Source organism: Gymnoscopelus braueri, assembly GCF_963280865.1.
Source record: "Gymnoscopelus braueri genome assembly, chromosome: 7".
Classification (NCBI taxonomy): domain Eukaryota; kingdom Metazoa; phylum Chordata; class Actinopteri; order Myctophiformes; family Myctophidae; genus Gymnoscopelus; species Gymnoscopelus braueri.
The window spans coordinates 48203656-48229643 of record NC_137608.1 but is presented as its reverse complement, the minus strand read 5'-3'; the positions used below and the strand labels follow the sequence as shown (position 1 = coordinate 48229643).

Sequence of the window (25988 nt, the reverse complement as noted above, 5' to 3'; positions counted from 1 at the left end):
TTATACAGTCAAATATTGACTGATCCATTTGCGATGTGCTGATATACTTGAGAAGACGGTGGGTTTGTCTGTGTTACAACGTCGGTTGCCCCAGGTGACCAAGCCAAACAGGTAGTAGACACCATGCTTCTGACAAAACAAAGGGGCTCCAGAATCCCCCTGTAGAAAAACAAAACAAAAATGCAATCTGTTAAACCACTGGTTCTTTAACCTTTTTCATGTGAAGGACCCCTAAATTGATGTGTAGTTGGGAATGATGCCCGTTGGGAACGATGTTTGTTGGGAACGCTCGGGATATGCAATACCCGCTGTAAAGAACCACAATGTGTTTTTATCCTTGACGTTTTCGTGAGAAGCATGCAACATGTGTTTTTCTTTTAATCATAACGTCCAATATGTAAAATCAAATACCCTTTGTCAGAGTACCAGTTTTACCTTTCTATGCCCATTTATTGAGATCTCTGTATCCGTCTGTTTTCTGGTCTCTTTTATGCCCATATATGGGCATACATTTTAGAGATCCCAACCACTGATCCGACCACATAAGGAGATTTGAGAATTTATCAATAATTGTTGGAGAACCTTCATAACGGGCCTCCCCCTCCTCGGGTCTATCGATTGGGCGGTTCCAAAGATATGCGAAAGGCAATCATAATGATCACAACTTCCCTTAATTAAAATGTATAGTAAAGCTCTTTCAAAACACAATCTCACAAAGAAAAGAAAATTACATACAATCTGTGTAAACTGATTGCAATTAAAAAATATATATATATATTATGATTTTATACTGTATACTGTATAATGTTGACATTTCTGTGTAGGGATCAATAACGGTTGATATTATCTTCCCGTTCTCGTGCCTCTCCTTTATATTACACAGCTTTATCTCTCAAGGTTCAAAGGTTAACAACCTCTAGACTTTAGTGAGATGGACCCGAGTTGGCTCTGTATTTGGACCACTTTTCCCCCCTCTTTTTTTGTGCTTACGTTCCCGGCAAAAAGAATGGATGCTGAGACTCAAGTGGTTAATATGTTATTGCATAACAAGTTTACACTATAACTACTAGAAAGGAGCGTGTGAAGTCATTCTGTGACAGCTTCCTTAGACAGCTGTTACATTGCAAAATAAAAATAAATAAATAAAATGTGCAATAACAAATACAAAGACACTGTATATATATATACACTGTATAGAAGGCACAAGAAAGGAACTGCTAAATGTATGTAATCAAATATACAACAGGTCAAAACAGTGCATGGAAAAAACCTGCAAATCCTTCCCCCCTCAATACTAGACCAACGCACATTCTGTATCTGTCTGTCTGCGTCCCTTTTATGCCAACACATGGAGATCTTTGTATCTGTCTGTGCCCCTTTTATGCCCATATATAGAGATCCCAACCACTGATCCGACAATATATGGGGATTTATCTATATTTTGGGGGAAAACCGCCAATCCGACCGACTTTAGACTGGGCACCGCACCACCGCAGGTCGATCGGTTGGGCGGTTCTCAAGATATGCGAAGGAAATATTATACACAGACAAATTGTGAATACCACCAGATCTTCAAACTCAAAACACGATGCATTGTGATCTTATAGGTGGGCTATTTTCACTTTTTTTAATAAGCCTAACAGTCTGTTTTTAATCGGTTAGTTTTCAACCTGAACTGGAAAACAACTACAGAATCAGCCATGCCCTTTTAAAGACGAGCTCTGTTGACCCTTTTAGAGCATATCAGTGGTCATTGTTGGGACATGGTTAATATATGCAAAACAGAAGGAAAAGTGTGCATTTTAATTATCAAAAGTCAAATCTTAAAATGAAAACACCTTTGTGGACATTTTAACGTCTACATGGGTTTTTATAAACCCATTGTAACATTGATAACACACGTCCCCGTTTCTGGTGACTGAGTCTTTCTAATGCGTGAGGGGGCCAACCCAGAGTCTAGGACCTGGCTAAGATATGTATGCACTTAATTGAGGAGAGAATATCTCAAGTGTTCTTGGCTAATATGACCCCAGGGAACAACTTAGGAACTTTGACCAATTCTCTATCCGGGACGAAATACCCACGCCCTTTTTAAAATGACCATAACCGGTGCACTATTTCCAACATGGAAAACCGTTGGAGCTACAGATTTACTGAGGTGCTCAAAATGTTCAGAATACTTATGTTTAGGCAAACATAGTAAAGTGCAACATTTCTAATTTGATATTTTATGACAGAACAGCCAGGGCTTAAGCCCTCTCCAGACCAATCTGAGTCGGCCCGATTTTGGGCCGAATTGGCTTCGGGAAGCGTCGGCCAGTCGGTTAGGGGTCCGTCGGGGGGTCCGTCGGGACCTTTTCGGCCGACCCAGAGCCGACCGAACATGTTCAGCTTTTTAGCCGACTGGTAGCGCAGTGGCAGTGACAACAGAGGGCTGTCGGTGTTGCCAGATTATGTGAGAGAAACAAGCGACCATGTCTATGAAAACCTACATTCACTGTTTCTTGTTGTTGCTCCCAGAGAGAGAGAGATTGATTGATTTGCCCTACTTTTGCGCTGTGGTGATTGGGAGCAGGTGTGTAAATTTGTCCAGTGACGGAGTCACATGCATCCGTGTTTATGTATAAATATGTAATGCGCAAGTATGTAAACATGTCCTTCTGAGTGGGAGTTCAAGCATTGCATGAATAGGCTCGTAAAGCAGGGAGATAGTGACAGAGGAAGAGTGGTAGAGGGGGATAGAGAGGGGGGAGAAAGAGAGAGAGAGAGAGAGGGAAAGAGAGAGAGAGAGGGAAAGAGAGAGAGGAGGGGAGAGAAAGAGAAAGAGAGAGGGGAGGAAGACAGAGAGAAAGTGGGAGACGGAGAGAGAAACGGAGGGAGGGAGAAAGAGGGAGGTAAAAAGCGGCAGAGAGAGAAGGAAAGAAAGAAAGAGGGAGAGACAGAGGGAGAGAAAAAAGGGAGAGTGAAAGATTGAGAGAGAAAGAGCGAGCGAGAGATTGAGGAGACGGAAAGAGGGAGAGAGAACGAGCAATTAAGTGAATTGCTTTCACCTGCTGCTGCTGCTGCTGTGCGGAGTGTGCTACAGGGCATATCTCCGCCAAGCCAGGGTGACCTACCCAGGCTCATGAAATTCATATTCAGGCTAGTAGCCAATTAGAATGAAATCTTCAAAAACGGACTCATATACTGATACAGAACCATATATTGGCTATATATTATGGCTGTCGGGTGGAAATCTTGTATGTTCCTTTTTTATTATTATTTAAAAACAATTTAAAATCGTGAAAATAGCCAATCTACAAGCTGTAATTATTAATAATTAAGAAATACTATATTTTAAAGAGTGAAAAATCAACTAAAGTCATTATTAGTGCAAGTTCATTCACATTTCATTTGAATGAAAATAACTTGTGGGTAAAATACATTCTGTGAATCTAATGTGATTAATGTGACCGCTACTTCAGTCAGTGAAGTCCAGGGCTGAATGTGACATATTGAGACCTATATAACTAAATATTGGTCATTTGCCAACACATTATTTTGTGAAATAAATGGGTAATATTTCACAGATAGTTATACTATTCTTATAATATATTAAAATACAATCATCCTTAACCTTCAAGTTAAATGCATTATTTCCGTGGACTTAAAAATCATTTTTGGACTTAAAAATCTTTATTATTTTTTTGGATGGCCTTCCTGCCCTGGCAGGAAGGCCGGGCAGGGCCTTTGTGCCCTCCAAAAAATTACAACACCAAAGGCCAAGTGGCCTTGCCCCTAAAATGACGAAATTCCAGGCTTGAATGCAATAGATGTACTCTGAGTCTGTTACAAGTAAAAGTCTGGAATTCAACATTTACTTGAGTAAAAGTACTAAAGTATTGGTATAAAAATGTACTTAAAGTACCAAAAGTAAAAGTACAAAAATGTTTGAAAATAGCAGATCTACAAGCTCAGAACGCGTGCATCGCAACACGTTGTGAGCTTGTAGATCTGCTATTTTCAAATAGCTTATAGGTATAAAATAGGGCTAAAGTGGTTAATGTATGTTTCATAATGATTTATATCTGCAAAGTAACTAGTAACTAAACATTTCAAATAATTGTTGTGGAGTACAAGTATAGACAATTGGAAATACTCCAGTAAAGTAAAAGTACCTCAAAATTGTACTTAAGTACAGTACTTGAGTAAATGTACTAGTTACTTTACACCACTGCACGTCAGTGAAGAAAAAACGCTGGGAACATCCCTAAGTGGCTTTGCAGGGAAACAAGCCCAAAGTCGCTTATAATAAGCAGACCTGGCAACGCTGGCACGCTAAAAGTCAAATTAGCACATGAATGGCCAGTCGGCTGACAGACTTAAATGGCAACTTTTGCCAACCGAATACCAGTCTGTTGCAGTCTGGAGTAGTCTGCAATAGTCTGGACGAGTCTGTTTGGTGCGGAGTTGCCTTTACAGTCTGGATTACAGTCCAGGGGCATAGGGATTTTGTGCTAACCCTAAAAGCACTACATTTGTCCCAGATGTAACCCAGGGCATGCTCTAATGATTTAGCAAGGGTGCCCGAGCCAAACTTGGTGTCTAAATCATGTGTTTTGACAATTAGAAACATGTTTGAATGCTTATCTTTATGATTTAATCAATCTAGAGGACACTAATTTGATTATCACAAATATGGCCACTATGTTATGAAACAACCAATGTATCTTACAATGTAATTTTATTGAAACAATAGAATTTAAGAGTAGAACTCATTCCTAATGATACAGCTACAGCTAGTGCAGTAGGTGCAACAATGCTCAGCATAAAATGTAATACTATATAGTATTACTATATACTGACCATCTTAATCCGGCCCGCCAAGTCCTCAAAGAAAAACAAAATGCCCCCCCCCCCCAAAAAAAATAATAATAATATATATATATATATATATATTTACATTCTAAAAGGCTGCCATATGTTAATAGTTTTGAGGTTTTGAGTACTATACCTACTTGCATTCCTCCATCCGTATGTACTCAAATGTTTTATGTTTATAATGTAACAGTGAAACAGTCAACCTTGAATCCATATTTATAACATAATGCAATGTGTTTGATCAGTGACCTAAGGATTGGTGCATATCAGACAAGATACGGTCTAAATTTATAGGCTCATTTAAAAGTTGATACAGCATTGACGTATGCAAGTACGTCAATTGACGTATGCAAGTACGATTGTTTTATGCAAGTAATCTTTTTATTGTAAGGCCAGAGTACACCAGAGTGATACAGTACAGCTGTAAAAAAGAAAACTGATTATTGTGAAGACAAGTACCTTATTGTAGTAAGGTAGGCTACTGTCTACCAAATTCATGCAGTTTTAACATAATTCAGCACCATGTGTTTCACGTTTCAATTCAATTGTACAATGTGTGGCCCTTCACTCACTTTATCGAAGTCCGTATGAACCCCTGGAAAAAAATCTTGCCCACCCCTGGACTAGTATGATATCATACTAGTCAAAGGTGTATAGAATTGTTTACAATAGTTTATATCACATTATGGTCTTGGTGTTACAACAGCAACAGCTTTACTGGCACCTGCAAGCTCCAGTAAGGTTCACAAGTCTTAGTAATGGAGTCCCAGTACCAGCACAACCTATTGAGAAATCTGGGATATTTTGTTGGACAGAGGTTGTCTGATCCAATAGAAGCTGGTCTGAAGCAGTTTTTACATGCTGAATCAGTGCAGCTTGGGTGGGAGGAATGTTCTTGAGGGACTGAGAAAAGCCACTGTCAGGATTCATCTACTCTGCTGTGGCCACAGCTCTTGCTGTATGATGATGACCATACACTCCAATCTTTGGACATGGAAATTGGAGTTGATCTTTTCAGGCTCCAAGGTGAGGGTGACCAGGGTTTCTGTGAGATACCTGCACTCCTTTTCCCATAGTCATGGAAGGCTGATGTTGGTCAAATGGTACCAGGTCCCTTGAGAACCTTCCTCCCACCCAAGTGTCAGAACCTTAATGGACCCATCTTGCAGATGCCAGTAAAGCGTGCACTATCCTCCTCCACAGTGGCTGCAAGAGTCATTTGGTGGACACAGCAAATGCTGCAAAGCTGGAGTCTGTTGCATTTCGATATATAGATGTATGATTAGGACATTAAAAAACAGTCATCTCTTTGTGTGTGTGTGTGTGTGTGTGTGTGTGTGTGTGTGTGTGTGTGTGTGTGTGTGTGTGTGTGTGTGTGTGTGTGTGTGTGTGTGTGTGTGGCAGTACTGTATGTATCAGTTATTGCAGAGCTGTTCTGTTGTTGTAGTAACACCAAGACAAATTCCTAGCAACCATTTGTTGTTTAGCAATTAACTTTTCTGATTCTAATTTAAACATATTGCTCAAATTCCATACACCTTTGACTATTATGATAGTGTTCAATGCATGCTGAGCATTGATGTGCATAGTGTACTGGCTGTTGCTGTATACTTTGGGTTCTATATTCATATTATATTGTTTCAATAAAATTACATTGTTTTCTCCAGTTTGATCTTAATTTGATCTACTGTATACACTCAATTTGGATGAAACTTTATATTAAATAACATGTTTGGTATAGTGGCCATATTTGTAATAAGGAAGTCAGAGTGATCTAGATGGATTCAATCATAAATATGAGCATTCCAATGTGTTTCTAATGCTCAAAAAGCATAAAGTAGACGCCAAGTTTACCAAATTTTCAAAACTAATATTTCTTTGAAATATGTAAAATTGAGGTCCAGCCACACCCAGTCATAAAGATAAGCATTCCAAAATGTTTCTAATTGTCAAAAAACATGATTTAGACACCAAGTTTGCATTTATAGCTCATCTGGTTCAAAAGTTATAGCCAAACCCGTTTTTAGCTGTTCTGTCATAACATTTCAAATTAGAATTTGAAATTAGAATTTTTCCCTAAACATAAGTATTCTGGACATTTTGAGCCCCTCAGCAAATCTGTAGCACCAACGGTTTAGCAGATAGAGCCATGTTGGAAGTAGTGCACCGGTTATGGTCATTTTAAAAAGGGCGTGGTCATTTTCAGGTATTTCCTCCCGGATAGAGAATTAGTCAAAGTTCCTAAGTTGTTCCCTGGGGTCATATTAGCCAAGAACAGTTGAGATATTCTCTCCTAAACGAAGTGCATACATATCTTAGCCAGGTCCTCTACTCAATAGTTACAAATGTCACTTTAACACTTACCATACAGGAGGCCGAGCCAGCTGAGTGTGTACACAAGTGAGTGTTCTTGAGGCGATCGCCTCCCCAACGGTCCCTGCAGGCTTTCTTGTCGACTAGACTCAGCTTAGCCTGGTGCAGAGTATCAGGATTCACATCCACTGGGGGGGGACAACACCACAGGAATGAACCCATTAAGATGTGAGGCCGATTCTATATTAATGTCTTCTAAATACTAACAGTTATAGCAACTTATGTTGCTATAACTGTTAGGATTATGTTACTTATGTTGCTGCATCAGTGGTGCTCAAAACTTTTTCATGTCAAGGACCCCCAGAATTACATGTATTTGGCCACGGACCCCCATCTCAAAATATTTTGAGCCAGGGATCCCCAGAAGCAAAGATTTGCGTTAAAAATGTTTGCTTTAATAAACATATATTCAAATATTTGCACACATTCAAGATTTTTCAACTGAACTAAATATTGGACCTGATCACCACAAGCCACCCAATCTTCCCAAGATTTTCATACTAAAATGGCTTTTGTTCAGAGAGACAAATCAGGAGAAAATGTACTTTATTATCAACCTTTCTCTGTCCCAGCAATACACTCTCGTGGGATCTAGCACCAGTAAACATAGGAGAGGACGTGCGCAAGATTTGCCATCAGATGTCGTGCCTACTTAGGAGACCATTTGTAGGATTTGTTTGTGTACCATTCGGCCTCTAGTGGCTCCAATTGGGATGGCGGATCTTCCAAAATGAACCATCTTTGACTAACCTCACATCCACTTGGGGGGGGACACAACAGGAATTAGCAGGAGCCAGTGGTGGAAGAAGCCCCCCTCAGATTTGTTTTACTTAAGTAAAAGTATCAATACCACACTGTAGAAATACTACAATTTCTCAGAATTCACAAAATAAAAGCTCTACATTCTCAAAAACAAGTCACGATGCGTTGTGAGCTTCTAGATCTGCCATTTGTTTGATAAAATCAAAAATCTAAATATTGAAACAAGCAATTGTCTGGGTGACAAAATTACCCCAGAGGTTTTTGAAATTTAAATACCCCTTTCAAAAGGGAAGTTTCACAGCTGGAAGAAGCTGTATTCACTCAAAGTTAACAGTATTTGTAGTGGGAAAGAGAAAAACACAGGTCAAGTAAAGGTTTTGGACATAAAAAGTTTCAGTCCGACAACAACGATATTGTTGGACATTCGGGACTGTGTGGAATATATTTAAATGCTGAATCACGTTAACAGTGTTTATACAGTATATGACAGTCTTATTACCTGCTTCTCTGCTTTTCCCCCAACCTGTTGTGACACAAGACCAGCTGTCATCCAGTGTCACATCATGAGGGATACAGACTGGGAAAATGGCTGTACCTAGGGACAGTAAGAGACAAAAGGATGACATTGGACCTCTACAGCAGTGCTTCTCAAAGTGGGTCCTTGAAGGGGTTCCAGGGGGTCCCCAGCTAAATTATATATAGTTAGGAATCAAATGGAACCTTACAGATCTGTAAAACAGTGTACGAATGTAACCAAATGGACCTGTGTTACATTCGTACACTTTCAGAGTTTAAGGGATATTTCACTTTCAAACATGTTTCGGGTCATTTTAACATTTACTCGGGCTTGTGTGAGCACCCCAGACAGTTTTTAAGTTGATTGATTCAGCATTTAGATAGTTGATATTCATTTTATCTGACACGCAGTATACAAACATCCTATACAAGCCCATTGAAACTTCAAACTCCATTTTAACCATGATAGATTCATCAAAAACACCCCTCCTTGGTTCTGGTGACTGATATTGTCCTCTAATAGGGGCATGTTTTGTCAATTAATTTATTAAATAATTAATTTATTAAAGAAAAAAAATCCCCCCAAAATGTGTAATACCATGGGTTTGTATAGGAAGGGGGCGTGTCTGATAAAAACGTGTATCCAACATCTAAATACTGAACCAAGCAACTGTCTAGGGTGCTCGCAAAAGCCTGAGTAGACATATCCAACATATTTGAAAGTGAAATATCCCTTTAAGTTTTCTCCAAATATTAAAAACAAATTCAAACATTTTCAAAAAATAGCAGATCTACAAGCTCACGGCACGAAGTGGCGCGCTGTGAGCTTGTAGATCTGCTATTTCTGAATAGCCAACATAAATGGATAAAGTGGTTAAAATGATTGTGACGCTATATTAACTACTTTAGTTAGGACCCCCTGGAACTTTGAGAACCACTGGGTTAGGTCACAGGTTTTCAAAGTGAGGTCCACCAGAGGGCGTCACAGAGCCAATATTAAATAACTAGAAAATACATTTAAAAAAAAATGGATGTGCCAGTTTAACCACTTTCAACCTGGCATTTCTTTTAACCATGACCCACCTGGATGTCACATCACTGTGACTGTGTTTACCACGCACCAACACACACAATAACAGAGGACATTACCTACCACTGTGCAGCAAACTCAGGTGTACTCTTGATTAAAAGTGGCGTAAGTGGTAGTTTTAAAAAAAATTAAAAGGTTTTGTTAAAAGGTTAAAAGTTCTATATTCAGATAGAAATCATTGCTATATAAAGTGTTTGTTCAGTAACAGGGGTCTCCCCGTCTCGCCAGCTCTTAAGTGAACAGAAAATACATTCCTTGCGTCGGACAATTTTTACTCAGTCAGTCAGAAGAGAGAACTCCACACATATCATTTAGCTTCAATTTCATAGTGTTCCAGTTCCAATTGCATCTGCAAATTGTTTTTGTCTCATCACTTTCAATTTGTATGAGTTCTCACTTCTGGTGTTCTCTCTCCTCCCTTATTGTGAAATGTCTTAAAAGGAAGAAAGAGAAGTCGTAAAAACATCCATCAATAAGCTCACAACGTGAGAAGATAAGACTGTTTAGCCATTTCAAAATAATTTGACAAGAAAGTGGTTAAAATGGCACAACAAGTGATATTATGTGTGTGAGTGTGAGTGTGTGTGTGTGTGTGTGTGTGTGTGTGTGTGTGTGTGTGTGTGTGTGTGTATTTTACCATTATAATTTTTTTTCTCCTTTCAGGCCCCTATTTTGAAAACCACTGGTCTGTGAGTAATGAAAAAAGTACCAATTCTGGCAGGGACACTGAGGTGGATGAGCGACAGGTCTGAGCTCCCGTCGTCAGGCGGACTGTACACCTGCTCCACCACCACGCTCTGGACGGCCATGTAGTTCAGGTCATGAACGCCTAGCACCACCAGGTCATTTCTAGGGCTGGAGGAAGAGATTACAGTGATTGGCCAGGTTTCCCAAACGAATTTGGGCTCATGCGCAGCCTAGAAGCTGCGTAAGAGCCTCCACGCACCTGCGCAGTAGCAACCCCGCCACGCACTATCTTCATTAGTAGCAGCTGTGTGTGCTCTACGTGCCATCTAAACTGGCTTCAGGAGGCACCATCGTCGTAGTTTCTCATTACGTGTGTGCTAAAACTACATTCGCGAGACAGCATAGACGAAAAGACCTCCTGGACGAAGTCTACGTAAAGCCGACGTAAACTACGTAGTGCTGTCCTACGCTACACTGCAGTTTAAACACCCTTTGCGAAAGTGAAATGGATCATAAAAATACCAGAGCCAACTGTCAGATGTCCTGAAGCAGTCCACTCCAAATACAACTTTTGAATAATATATTTATGAATGAAATTACAGTGGTGAGTTGACATCTGCAAGGTAAATAAAACACTAAAGTGTCCCCATTATGCAAGTAAATTAAATATACTTAAAATACCAAAAGGAATGCAGAATGTCCCATTTCCCAAAATTAATATGTATTAAAATATTTTGAAAATAGCAGATCTACAAGCTTGTGAAGCGTTGTGAGCTTGTAGATCTGCTAGTTTCAAAAGATGTTTTAACCATTCATAAACATGGCGAGCGCAACAGCTGTCACTTTGTGAGAGGAACTGGGGACTTTCATCATAACGTTTAACTATAAAACTTCGAAATTAAGTAAACATGTTTAGCTCAGCATCATTTATATACCTTTAGTTAACTTGGCATATGCTTAATATTTTTATCAGACGATCGGATCATCCGTGAGAGTACAATTTGTAAACTTCGGGTTCATGCATATAGAGGACGAAGCCCTGGTTCAGAGCGTTAGTGAACTACAGCCACACATGTCCGTAAAGCGTCCGTCAAGTTGCCGTACGGACGCCGGAGGTCCCATCCACTCCCATGTTAAAAAAAAAAACGGAACGGTACTTCCGGTTTTAAACTTAACATGGGAGTGGATGGGAGTTCCGGCGTCCGTACGGAAACTTGACGGACGCTTTACGGACATGTGTGGCTGTACCCACTAACGCTCTGAATCAGGGCTAGAAGCAGCGCAGCTGCCCGCGTTGGTTGTGTGTGTGTGTGTGTGTGTGTGTGTGTGTGTGTGTGTGTGTGTGTGTGTGTGTGTGTGTGTGTGTGTGTGTGTGTGTGTGTGTGTGTGTGTGTGTGTGTATATATATATATATATATATATATATATATATATATATGTGTGTATGTGTGTATGTGTGTATGTGTGTGTGTGTGTGTGTGTGTGTAAATTATATGTGTGTGTGTGTAGTCGGTCTTTTCATAGATCTATTTCGCTACGATGGGTGTTACTAGCGCCCCAGGGCGCTAGTAACAAACTGCTTCGTAGGACAGCACTGCAGGGCTACGCCTCTCGCAGAAGTAGGAGGAGAGTAGGATACGCCATTCTGTCTCCCAAATGTAGTTTTAGCAGACACGTAACGCCGTGGACGTGGGAACCCATAGCACGTTGGGCACAACCAGCTGCTACTAATGAGGGTAGAGCGTCGGTTTCGCCGGGTCCCAGGCTCTTACGCAAGCTGCGTAGGCTGCACATGACCTGAAATCTACGTGGCTGCTATGGTACTGCGCAGACTGTGTGGACACACGTAAGACCCGTCGTAGAACCTGCGCAGATGCTCAACGCAGCATCTCTACGAATCTCTTTGGGAAACGCGGCCATTATCAGTTATGCCGGGTGTTCAATTTGTAAAAGAAAAATGGCTGTTTTACAAGCTCACAACACATCCATACGTTTGTCAGCTTATCGATCAACTTATAAAAGAAAACATTTTGACATTTTGATTTTTTAAGTTGTTAAATTGCGATATTATTTTCAAACCTAAACATAAATATCAAGCACAGTCTACATTTCCCAAAAGGAAATGCATGAATATTTAATCACTCTCACGTTTTTCACCCCCGCTAAGTTTTTCCATAACTGGAACCCTTTTATCAACCATTTCAGTTCCTTACAAACATTACCCCCTGACTGAATCCCTCCCCCCCTCCTCTTCCCCGCCCTCCCCCGTACACCTTGTCTTTTTTATTATAATTGTATCTCTTCTTTCCATTCATTATTTCCTTGCATTTCCCCTTTATTTTATTGTTATCCTTACCCATTTGATTCTGTTTTACTGTGCTTCAATAGTTTTACCCATTTGATTCTGTTTTACTGTGCTTCAATAGTTTTACCCATTTGATTCTGTTTTACTGTGCTTCAATAGTTTTACCCATTTGATTCTGTTTTACTGTGCTTCAATAGTTTTACCCATTTGATTCTGTTTTACTGTGCTTCAATAGTTTTACCCATTTGATTCTGTTTTACTGTGCTTCAATTGTTTTACCCATTTGATTCTGTTTTACTGTGTTTCAATAGTTTTACTAACATTGTAAGTTTAAATCCTCATACCATGCAATAACTGCAACGTCTAATACACCCAAAGAACGACACACACGGATACTGCTAATCACTTTGCTATTGTCGCTCAGTCGTTCGTTTCTTTTTCAAAAATTGTATTATCAATCAAATGTTTTATTATCATCATTTCTCCATGTATACAGAGATAAAGGGGACAAAAACTAAAAAAGGGAATACAAATGTACACCTGTACCTCTGTAACTATGTACTTATAATTGTCGCTAATAAAAAGATTAAATACAAAAAATAATAAATTAATTAATACTCTGACCAGAAGGTAGATTCGGCTATTTTTGGCAAATGTTCACCCATTTCCCCCAAATATTCGCCTGATATGGCATGGCCAGAATAGGGACAATAGGGTTCAAGTGGTTAAGGGTTCGGGTGCAAAGAAACCTTCGATGTAATGAGCAGGTCTCCACCATGGCAAAAATAAACGTACAGCTCACAAGCTCACGATGCTTCACATTGCGACGCGTTGTGAGCTTGTAGATCTACTATTTTCAGCGAAGACATATGTGGTAGAGGAGTGGGCCAAAAATAGACCCCTGGGGAACCAAAGTCAACGACATATGGGTTTAACCCATTTAGACCGGAGGCCGATTCTAAAAACGCCTTCTAAATCCCGACCAATATTTATTCAAAAATTACAACAAATGTATGTTGCTACATGGCCCATCCTGAAAGGTATAGTTACAAATGGGGGTTCCCGCCCGACATGGAGCTGGTTGCTCGTTTCTCTCACAGAATCTGGCAACACCGAGGACTAGCTTCCACGTCGTTCTGCATGAACGGCAGCTCATAAGGGTACATTAAGTGCATGTTTTGAGTGTCAGGACACTGCATAATGAGGATTAGTGGGGGAAAAAACAAACTTTGGAGCTGCTAAAATAGGCGATTTTCGTTGTTACACAGTACTCCATTGTGCCAGTGGAAGGGGTCTCCACAATGGACAACAGGGGCTTCTATGAAAAAATTAAACTGCCCCTGGTATGTTGGCGAGTGATTAGCGACACATCAAAGCAAACACCTAATATGACTGGAACTCTCCTTTAAGTTGTGAAGATGTTTGTGTATCGTGACAATAAAAGCCATTTCATATTTGCGCTGCGCCTGTCACCTGCTATGGCAGTGGCGGGGTGCCAGCACCCACTGTTTGTGGATCAGGGTGCCACTGCAGTAGTGGAAGCCGTCTGCCGTCTGCAGACTGACTTGCCAGGGCCAGGCGTTTCGGCACGCCGCGGTCACGCCGCCCAATCGCACCCGGCCGTCCTTGGATAGGGTCAGCTCAGCCAGGGTGGGCTGCACGGGACAGGCTGACCTCTGCACCGTGCCACAATTCTGTGGGATCGCTAGAGTGGTGGAAGTAGTGATACAACAAGGTAGAAATATTTCATTACAAGCAAAAGGTCCTATTCAAGGCAATCAATGCAAGGTGACAATATTCAAACATTTGTTTTAATGGTAAAACCTACATACTTGCAGACTCCAGCCCAGGATCCGGATGCCCAAAGTCTTCAAACATGCCTGCATGCACGCGCACACACACACAGCATTTGGATCATTGTCAGTTTTTTCACTTTTCATCTGAACATAGAGGATCAGCTAAAACAAATACCTATCAGTTGCTTAGATTAAAGGTAGGGTAAGTGATATTTTTTGGTTAAAACAAAAGGTATTTTGTTAAAAGGTTAAAGCACTATATTGTGATAGTAATCATTGCTATAGAGTGTTTGTTCAGTAACAGGAGTCTCCCCGTCTCTCCAGCTCTTTAATAAACAGAAAATAAATGTTCTGGTAGGTGTCAAAATCTCAGCCAATCAGGAGAAAGTACAAATTTGTAAGCTTAATTTGTATAGTGTTCCAGTTCCAATTTTGTCTGCTCATTTCTTAGTGTCATCACTTCCAATTTCACTTGTTTAATCTGTATCCTGATTGAGTTCTCTGTCCTGGTTGGATAAAATTGGAAATGAAACTGAAACGAAAATGAATTTTCCGTTTTATAAAGAGCTGGAGAGACAAGGAGACTCCTGTTACTGAACAAACACTCTATAGCAATGAGTACTATCAGAATATAGAGCTATTTAACACTTATTTTAACTAAAGTAAATCACTTACCCTACCTTTAATACAACTACTACTACTAATAATAATAATGGACAGCAGATGTGACGTGCTGTGAGCTTATAGACTATTTTCGCTTTTCATCGTACGAGACGATAAGTGGTTACTTTTCGTGTAAAGTGCAGAACCCTGAGGAACCTCTCTTTCACATGCCGTCACAAAATATTAACGATCACCACATCAGTCCTGGTTCTAAGGTGGCGTCCTTACCGGTCAACTGGGCATTGATCCAGTCCACGTGGTCCTTTAGTATGGTGTAGACCCCTGGTCTCCTGGCCCGGCCACAACCCACCCCCCAGCTGACCAGCCCACCCAGCTCCCACCTCGTCCCAGTGAAGCAGGACATAGGACCACCAGAATCCCCCTGAAGAGCAGAGATGGGGTAGTTATTATTAGGAACACAAGAACGCTCGCCCTGGGTCAAGACCGGCGACCTTGGACCGGTCGCCACCAGGTATTCCGAAAACGTAACCTCAGTAAAACTATGCCTAACCCTAACCTTATTTCCAAACCTTAACCTCAGTAAAACTATGCCTAACCCTAACCTCATTTCCAAACCTTAACCTCAGTAAAACTATGCCTAACCTTATTCCAAACCTTAACCTCAGTAAAACTATGCCTAACCCTAACCTCATTTCCAAACCTTAACCTCAGTAAAACTATGCCTAACCTTATTCCAAACCTTAACCTCAGTAAAACTATGCCTAACCCTAACCTTATTTCCAAACCTTAACCTCAGTAAAACCATGCCTAACCCTAACCTTATTTCCAAACCTTAACCTCAGTAAAACTATGCCTAACCTTATTCCAAACCTTAACCTCAGTAAAACTATGCCTAACCCTAACCTCATTTCCAAACATTAACCTCAGTAAAACTATGCCTAACCCTAACCTTATTTCCAAACCTTAACCTCAGTAAAACTATGCCTAACCTTATTCCAAACCTTAACCTCAGTAAAACTATGCCTAACCCTAACCTTATTCCAAACCTTAACCTCAGTAAAACTATGCCTAACCTTATTCCAAACCTTAACCGCAGTAAAACTATGCCTAACCCTAACCCAGGCGCGGAGATCCCGGGCGGGACGGGGGATTTTGTCTTTCCCTAGCTTCAGATTAAGGGTAAAGGTTTGTCTGGCTGATCTAAGATTACGGCTGGGTATGTGAGGAGACAGGAGGTCAAAAATATGATTTAAAAACAAACAATGTAATCTTAAAATCAATTCTGAACGCCACTGGTAGCCAGTGCAGCGAGGCAAGAACAGGGGGTAATGTGGTCAAAACTCCTTACCCCCGTGTTCTTGCCTCACTGCACTAGCTACCAGTGGCGTTCAGAATTGATTTTAAAATGACATTGGACCACGTCATAAAAGGACCACTTCACCCATTTTCAACCCATCTTCGTATAATTGGGAGAGAGAGTGAGTAGAGGGATAGTGTGCCATCTTATAAAGAGCATTTGTGAGGGCAAATTATATGAAGATAAGGTTAAAAATGGGTGACGTGCTCCCATTAAAACGTACAGGCATGTTCATATCTTACCTGGCAGGCATCCACGCCTCCCTTGGAGTCTCCAGCACAGACCATGGTGGGCTTGATTCTCCCGCGGTAGTATTGGTTACAGGTGCGAGAGGACATACAGGTCACATTCACTTCTTGGAGCCTGTGAGCCCGTGGGCCCTCTGAGAAAAAGGTGCATGTGGTTGTAATACGCTTTTGATTTGGAATTTCTGTATATTCTAATCCTACCTGAACAATTATTATTTATTTATTATTAACTCTTTAACTGCCAGCATAATAGTGTAATAGTGTGCCACTACTGCCAGCGAAAACGAGCGATTTTACTGTACCTTTAAAAAATATATATATTCTTTACTCCGTCCTCACGGAGATTGGCTCATTACACACATTATCCGCTCCGGGTAATCCATTGCACATCTGTGGCCATTTGAATGAGGCTTGTTTTTGCCGTAAAGCAAGAGGAACAGAGATAAAGCAATTTCCCAACAGGAAATAAACAGGAAGTAAATGCCCTTTTTATGGTGTGGCAAAAACCCCAGGAACTCCTTCAAAAAGGTCAAGAGTTTGTGGCGGACTTGAACTTCCTAACCTGTTATTTTATTACTGGGCCACAAATATACAAAAATGTATACATTAGATCCGTTCTCCAGATGCAGATTGGAGTCAATCTGAGGCCAACTCATGTATTGCAACATCCCTCGCTGCTCTGGTTACAGCCAAGCTACCCCCATCTCCCAAACAATTCACTTCAGACCTCGTGGTTATATCTACTCTTAAAATCTGGGCCCAATTCCGTCAGCATTTGAATTTTAGTGGCTTTTAGAAGGCCCCATATGCAACAACCATTTGTTTCTCCCTGCTAAACTGGATGCCAGCTTTGTGCACTGGAAAAGATCAGGCCTGGACAAATTCACTGACCTTTACATAGACTTTTGCCACTTTCAATGACCTTTCACTCAAGCTCAACCTTCCCGTTCACATCTAGTCCGGTACTTTAAAATCAGACACTTTGTTAAAATCCAAAGTTCAACCAGTCCTAATTGTCTCCGCCAGGCCAAAAGGCATGGCGAGAGTATATTTTGCCCCCCACGTACGTCCGTGTGACCGTCCGTCCTTCAGTCTGCGAGCAGCTAATCTTCGCCACCGTTGGCCTGGTCGCTGTGAAACTGTGCACACACACTCTCTGGATGCCACAGCAGAACCTCTGCCCCACATTTTTCAGATCAGCCTGTCATAGCGCCACCATGAGGCAGACTTTTGCAAAACATATTTTTTTATATTACTCCGACAGATTTTGTCCAAAAAACATGCACATCGGTACACAGTATCTCTATAGTCATGTGATCAAAACAAATCAGTCCGATTTTCCATATTCCATCCTGATTGGCTAAGATTGGCTTCCAAAGTTTTCAGGATTGGTTCGTTTTGAACAAAATGCCTCAAATCATGAACGCAGCGTGCGATTTCCGTGAGATTTTCCACGTAGATTCCCACTTGGCCCAGGAAGAAATGCCACTTAAAAACTTTCAAATCAGCCTCATGGTCGCGGCATCAGGCCGATTCACGTTTTTACCTATAACTGCACCGATATGCGTGAAACTTTGCATGCACACACCTTTGCCCTGCATTTTTCACATCTGCCTTTTAGAGCGCCAACATGTGTTGTAAAACACATTTTTTGCTCTTACTCCTTCAGATTATTTCCAAAAATCACGCACATCGGTACACAGTAACTCTATAGTCATGTGATCAAGATGGATGTGTCCGGAATTTCATATTCCATCCTAATTCCAAAGTTTGCAGGATAGGTCAGTTTTCAACAAAATGCCTCAAATCATGAACGCAGTGTGCGATTTCCGTGACATTTTGCACGCACATTCCCATTAGGCCGAGGAAGAAATGCCACCCTTTTCACATTGGCCTGTTATAGCACCACCAGCAGGTCTAATTTAGCAAAACACAGTGTTGGAACAAAATGCCTCAAAAATCATGAATGCAGTGTCCGATTGCCGTGAAAGGCCTAAGAAGAAATGGCACCCTTTTCACATTGGCCTATTACAGCGCCACCAGGAGATCACAATAACCTACCTGACCTGGCGAAGACTTGTGCTCCGAGGAGCACTTTCTCTAGTTTAGAATCAGACTTGAAATTTGATATTTTGTTACAGACCTCTGCTCAACTTCAAGGTCTCATATCAAACATTTACAGTTCTATTTCTTTTCATTTAATAACTCCTCACTTAGCAAGATTAAGGGGGACTGGGACGGGGACCTTGGTGTAGAGATACCGGAGGACACTTGGGACCGGGCTATGAGTGCAGTGAATGAGATTACTTCCTGTGCTCGTCTCAATCTGATACAGTTTAAAGTTCTCCACCGTGCCCATTTTAGCAAGGCTAGATTAAGCAGAATCTTTCCCGACTTGGATGGGAGCTGTGAGAGATGTCAACAAGACTCAGCCAACTTGACTCACATGTTCTGGTCCTACCCCAGTTTAATTAACTTTTGGACAACCGTGTTTAAAACACTCTCAGATGCCTTTGGGGTGAATATTCAACCTAGTTTTGAAGTCGCTATTTTTGGGGTGCCCGTGACCAAAAAAAAATCGAAAACTCTATTGCCTTTCCGTCCTTGTTAGCCCGTAGGAGAATTTTACTAGAATGGAAATCAGCCACCCCACCTAGAATATCACTCTGGTTACAGGACCTCATGTTCTTATTAAAATTAGGAAAAATAAAGTACTCAAATGTTTTACTCCACCTGGGGACCCTTCCTCTTGTATTTCCAAAAACAAAATGCGCTCTCTCCACATTAAATCGTTTGAGTGGGGGGACTCTAAGGGTATAATCTCAATCTTTATTTATTTATCTATTCATTTTCCCTTTCATGGTCTGGGCCCACTTGTAGGTCAGTGCGTACACGTTATGACGAACCCCCCCCCAAACTTAACAGTTTGTAGTTGATTAGGCAGTGTGAACTACAAACTATAACAAAAATCAAAATTTTAATACATTTTAGTGAAGGCTGAGTCAAACTAAAATACCAAATAAAAGTTTTTTAAGTGAAATATATCCCTTACTCTCTCTGGTGGTACCCCAGCCAGTAACGGTGCACTCCAAGGGGGGCTTGAGCTCTTTCATCCATACGTCTATTGGTCTGACAAACTTGTTGAAGGTCAGCTCATCCTTGAGCTTCAGAATGGCCAAGTCATTCTCCTTGGTCTTTGTGTTGTAGCCATGGTGGCTGATGATCTTGGCCACTTTGACCGCCTTGAACAGAATGCATTTTGGTTGAATAGTAAAACATGTGCATATATACAGCGTGTATTATTACATCGCATTCACACTAGAAGCGACAGAAATTCTTAACAACTAAGTCACCGGTGAAGTGTTTGTGTGAAGTGAATGTCCGTATGTGGGAGCCACGAGCGAGATATACAGTAAAGGGAAATATAAAGCCTTGGATTCAAAATAATGAGTTCCCCCCCATTACAAGCAGGAATAGGCTCTATGCACAGCAGCCATATTGGAAAGAAATTGGGCCTCTTCTTACTTCCTTAACAGGTGTTACCAATAATGCTAATTAAGGCTCTGTTCCATTCTGGTCAAACAGAGTCAGGGGGCTGATGTTGTGCATGTGGGTCCATTTGGTTCCATTTCTACACTCTCAGAGTTATGGGGGTCCTTGAAATTAAAACGTTTGAGAACCCACTGTGCTACACGAAATGGAACAGAGCCTTCATTAGTATCATTGGTAAAACCTGTAAAGGAAGTAAGGAAGAGGCCCAATCTCTTTCCAACATGGCTGCTGTGCATAGAGCCTATTGATGTCATTGTATGGAGAGAGAAGGGCAGTGGAAATGGTGGAACAAAAACATCATTGACGATTCACTGCATCACTGGAGAGCTGAACCAAACTGAAGCCAGATCAACTTCTTTCTGTAGCTTTTATAACTCGTCAGGCAGTGACAAAGTGTCGGGCGTCAAGTTTGTATAGACGAATCCACAGACGCGCTGCCTGTAGCTGCCTGTAGGCGGCCATTGCTGCGGTGTCGCGGTGCGGAGCGTTGACACCGCAGCTATGGCTGCCTACAGGCAGCGCGTCTGTGGATTCGTCTATAGATCTGTATGTGGCAGGCTTCCATTGAAAATGCCTTGTAGCCTGTCGCTTTGTGTCTGCTAGTGTGAACGCAGCGACACGTCAAGAGTCGTTCACCTGCTGACTGCTTTCATGAGGATCCTCCAGGTCGTGTTTCCCAGCCATCACCATCCAGAAAGAGGCTTTGTTATACCTACGAAATGACACCTATTATTGTTACTTTTATGCCAATATCAAGGGCTTCAAAGAAAGAAAGAAAAAAGATTTAATAAAATCTTTACGTTTAGATCTGTCACAATGATAAAAGTTTAGTTGACAATTTATTGTCGTACAAATGTGCAGTGGTGTAAAGTAACTGAGTACATTTACTCAAGTACTGTACTTGCATACACTTTTGAGGATTTTTTACTTTACTGGAGTATTTCCCATTTTCAATACTTTTAGTTCTACTCCACTACATCTCAGAGGCAAATATTGTACTTTTACTCCACTACAATTATTTGACAGCTTCAGTTACTAGTTACTTTGCAAATTTAGATTATCATCACAAAACATACATCAACCACTTCAGCCCTATGTATATTTCGACCATTTGAAAATAGCAGATCTACAAGCTCACAATGCGTTGCGACGCATTGTGAGCTTGTAGATCTGCTATTTTCAAAAGATTTGTATACATTTTGAACTTGTGAAATGGGACATTCTGCATAAAGATTACTTTCTACTTTTGGTACTTTAAGTTCATTTTGATACCAATACTTTTGTACTTTTACTCAAGTAAATTTTGAATTTCAGACTTGTACTTTTATTTCTATATTGCAGTATTGATACTTTCACATAAGTAAAACTTGTTAGTACTTTTTCCACCACTGACGATATGTTACGATGTCTCACCGTTTGAAACAGTGTGCGGCGGTGAGCACGTAGTTGGGGTGGATGACAGCCCCTCCGCAGGCTGGCATGGTGGCAAAGGTGAGAGACACCTGCCAGGGCCAGGAGTGAGCCCAGGACTCCTGACCCCCGATGATCCTGGTCTTTACTTGTTCCTCCTTAGTGAAGGTACGGAGCCCTGATATAGCTATAAACACACACATACATACAGTATAGTAAACAAAATGTTGCGCGCACAAAAGTAGCAAAAATATTCTATCTACAAGCTCACTATGCGTGCGTCACACTTGTAAATATTGTATTATTTTGCTATGTGTCTGTGACACATTGTGAGCTTGTAGAATGTATTACTTTATTTTGGAAATATTTTGGAAATGTTCATGAATATTTTGTCTTGCACTAGGAGTAAATACATCCAAAATGTGTTGCAATTTTGAATTGGATCTCTTAGTGAAACTAGCGATCTTGTACAATAGATCAGCTATTTTCACTATTGCGCACCACCATGGTTGTTCGAGTCAGTGCGACTAAGCATAAGATGGTCTTGCATACCAAGATATCCAGGATGGATTGCTACATCTTCATGTTCTGTACCCATTCTGTCGCTACCATCATCTGAGGAAATATCAAATGGGAAAATGTGTAATTGTGTTTTAATTATTAGTTCTACACACATTCTGATATGCAGCCTACATTGCACATACTGTATTAAAATGGTAGGGTAAGTGATATGTTTTTTGGTTAAAACAAAAGGATTTTTGTTATAAAACGTTAAAGTTCTGATAGTAATCATTGCTATAGGCGGGTGTTGTTGAGTAACAGGGGCCTCCCTGAATTTCCAGCTCTGTCATAAACAGAAAATACGGAACATGTTCAGGTGGGTTACCAATTCTAGCCAATCAGGAGAGAGTAGCCACAAGCAACTATTAGATCCTATTTTCAAAATCTGGAATCTAGAGTTGCAATACCAGCCCATGACAGCCCATGAATCCAAACAGAAAAGTCATATCTGATTGTATTAAACAACGTTAAACTCACCAACATTGCAGCTGTACGGAAAGCTTGAATTATCTCGGTGGTTCTCAACCAGTGGTCTGGGGACCACCAGTGGTCCTCGGAGGGGTACCAGGGGGTCCCCAGCTAAATTAGTTAACATAGCGCCACAATCATTTTAAGCACTTAGTTTTGGCTATTAAAAAATAGCAGAAAACTTAATAAAATTTAAGTGAAAAAAAATAAATAGCAGATATACAAGCTCATAGCGCCGAGCTATGAGCTTGTAGATCTACTATTTTTGAAAAATCTTGAGAATGTGTGCATATCTTTGAATATATATATTCTTGAAAGTGAACATTTTTAACTCAAATCTTTGCTTCTGGGGGTCCCTGGTACAAAACATTTTCAGATGGTGGTCCGCGGCCAAATATATATCAATTTAGGGGTCCTTGGCATGAAAAAGGTTGAAAACCACTGCTCTATCTGCATAGTTTTTGTTTCATAAAAACCCACCACAGACATGATGTTATGAGCTACTTTCTGTCAAAAAAATCCGTGCAGGCGATTATTTTTCTAAGTGTTGGAGTTTGGAAGCGCTCGTGGGAAATCACTCAACGGTCCTGCGTACCACCCGATTCTAAATAGCTCATAATGCAGGAGGCAGTAGGACGTTGCGTTGAAAACGAGCACTTCCAAATTCCTACACGTAGAAAAATACAGAATTTCTTGACAGACAGTAGCTCATAAAATGTCTACGGTGGATTTTTATCAAACAAAAAACTTTAAAGATATAAAGAGGATAATTCAAGATTTCCGTACAGCTGGCAATGTTGGTCAGTTTCGTTTAATACAATCAGATAGGACTTTTCTGTTTGGATGTATGGGCTGTCAACTGTCAAGGGTTGGTATTGCAACTCTAGATTCCAGATATTAACAAGACCAGGAGACCTGGTTCTGCCAGACCCAGACTTCACATGACGTGTCAGCCTGTGTCTATGCCCATGTATGGACGAAAGGGGGACAGACTTTTATGGCTGGGGCCTCAGGACAAAGTGACCAAAACCAGTTTTTTGCCCATGTATGGAGAAAACAGGTACAAAACATGCCCATGTATGGACGAAAGGGGGACAGACTTTTATGGTTGGGGCCTAAGGACAAAGTGACCATGCCCATGTATGGAGAAAACAGGTACAAAGCCTCATGTAAGCCAGACGACCCCCTGGGTCCGGCAAAAATAGAATCTAAGAGTTGCTTGCGGCTAGGGAGACCCCCGTTACTGAACAAACACTCTATAGCAATGATTACATATCTATTTAACAATTATATTTTAACAAGAAAATCACTTACCCTACCTTTAACCCATTCAATCCGGGGACGCATCGCTGTCATTTTAGATTTCTTTGGCTATTCAAAAATAGCAGATCTACAAGCTCATAGCTATGAGCTTGTAGATCTGCCATTTTTTCTTAAACGTGAAAATCTTTGAATATATCTTCTTTAAAGCGAACATTTGTAACTCAAATCTTTGCTTCTGGGGTTTCCCCTGGTACAAACATATTTTACAAATGTTCGCTTAAAACAAAATATGTATTTCAAGATTTGCACACATTTTCACGATTTTTCAAAAATAGCAGATCTACAAGCTCATAGCGCGGCACTCTGAGCTTTATCTGCTATTTTTTTAATAGCCAAAGAAATCTAAAATGACACAGATGCGTCCACGGATTGAATAGGTTAAGCAATCTATATTGGGTCAGACAGTAGGCCTGCCTACTGCATGGTGCTTAATGTTTCTTTCTCTCCACCTTATTGCATGTATAACTCCATCAATAATATAAACATTGCATAATCCAGTGAATATCAATTCCTACCATGAAAAGTAGTAGCTGAATTGATTGACCCAACAGTTGTGTTTGTTGTTGATGGAAGTGTGGTGGTTTGGTTGGTGGACTCAACTGTAAAAAACAAAACAAAAAAAACAATCAACATTGTTTTCATGGCTCTCTGACTTAATTCTAGCTCTGGTCCATAGTGTTAGGAGTTCTCCTTAAAGGGACACTTCACCCCAAAAAAACTTTGTTTCAATGGATTAGTCACCCCATGGAGACTTGACTACCGGAACCACTGCCGGTCATCAAATTATTGTCTTAGGAATGAGACTAAAAACTTAAAAAATATCCATGAATGCAAGTCTCCATGGTGACTAATCCATTGAAACAAAGTTTTTTTTTGGGTGAAGTGTCCCTTTAACGCCATCTTGCTTTCGAGCCGTTGCCGCACACCCCTAGTAGTGCAGGCTGATTGTAGATCTGCAATTTTCAAAAGATTTGTATGCATTTTGAAAACTTGTGAAATGGCACAGTCTGCACAATGAGTACCTTCTACTTTTGGTACTTTAAGTGCACTTTGATACCAATACTTTTGTACTTTTACTCAAGTATATTTTGCATTCCGGACTTTTACTTGTAGCAGAGTATTTCTACGTTGCAGTATTGACACTTTTACTTCAGTAAAAAGTGTGAGTACTTCATTCTTCCACCACTGCAAAGCAGCTTGTAGATCTGCCATTTTCTGAACAGGAGACCCTTACCAAACAGCACCCATACATTCAGCAGCATGATGCTTGATGTGTCTTTCTTTCCACCTTATTGCATTTATAACTCCATCAATAATATAAATATTGCATAATCCAGTGAATATCAATTCCTACCATGAGAAGCAGTAGCTGAATTGATTGACCCAACAGTCGTTGTGTTTGTTGTTGATGGAAGCGTGGTGGTTTGGTTGGTGGACTCAACTGTAAAATAAAAAATAAAATAAAATAAATAAACATTGTTTTATGGCTCTCTGACTCAATTCTAGCTCTGGTCCATAGCGTTAGAAGTTGTTCTCCTTAACGCTATGTTACTTTCTAGCCGTTGCCCGCACACCTCCAGTAGCGCAGACTCTTGTCTTTAGTAAAAATGAAAAATACACTTTTGCTACTCACCAAAACAAAGACGGTTTTAAAATGTTGATAGCCTACTTTCCTTAGTGGCAACACTCGTAGCCCCCCACCTCACGTCTAAAATACACTTTTTTGCCAGAAAATAAAATATATATATAACCAGAAGGAAAACATGTTTTAGTTACTCCACTGCGCCCCCTACAGATCTGGTCAATGGAATTGATCTATTGACAACATTTCTTCCTTCCGGTGAAATATTTTCTTTTCTGGACAAAAAGTTTATTTTAGACGTGAGGTGGGGGGGTACGAGTGTCCCCACTAAAGAAAGTAGGCTTTCAACATCTTAAAACCGTCTTTGTTTTGGTGAGTAGCGAAAGTGTATTTTTTATTTTTACTAAAGACGAGAGGCTGCGCAGCCTGCGCTAACGGGGGTGTGCGGGCAACTGCTTTAAAGTAACATAGCGT

The 25988-nt window shown here is 40.6% G+C and overlaps 1 protein-coding gene across 1 annotated transcript; it reads right to left on the bottom strand.

The window, feature by feature from the left end:
• Positions 1 to 22178, bottom strand: ovch1 (ovochymase 1; the record flags this gene model as incomplete). Its single annotated transcript, XM_080432650.1, has 12 exons — positions 1 to 159; positions 7225 to 7361; positions 8495 to 8590; positions 10311 to 10456; positions 14067 to 14298; positions 14426 to 14473; positions 15281 to 15434; positions 16613 to 16752; positions 19671 to 19860; positions 20807 to 20882; positions 21584 to 21767; positions 22133 to 22178. The coding sequence occupies 12 exons, from the start codon at positions 22176 to 22178 to the stop codon at positions 1 to 3; spliced, it is 1608 nt and encodes a 535-aa protein (XP_080288776.1).
• Positions 22179 to 25988: the final 3810 nt, after the last annotated feature.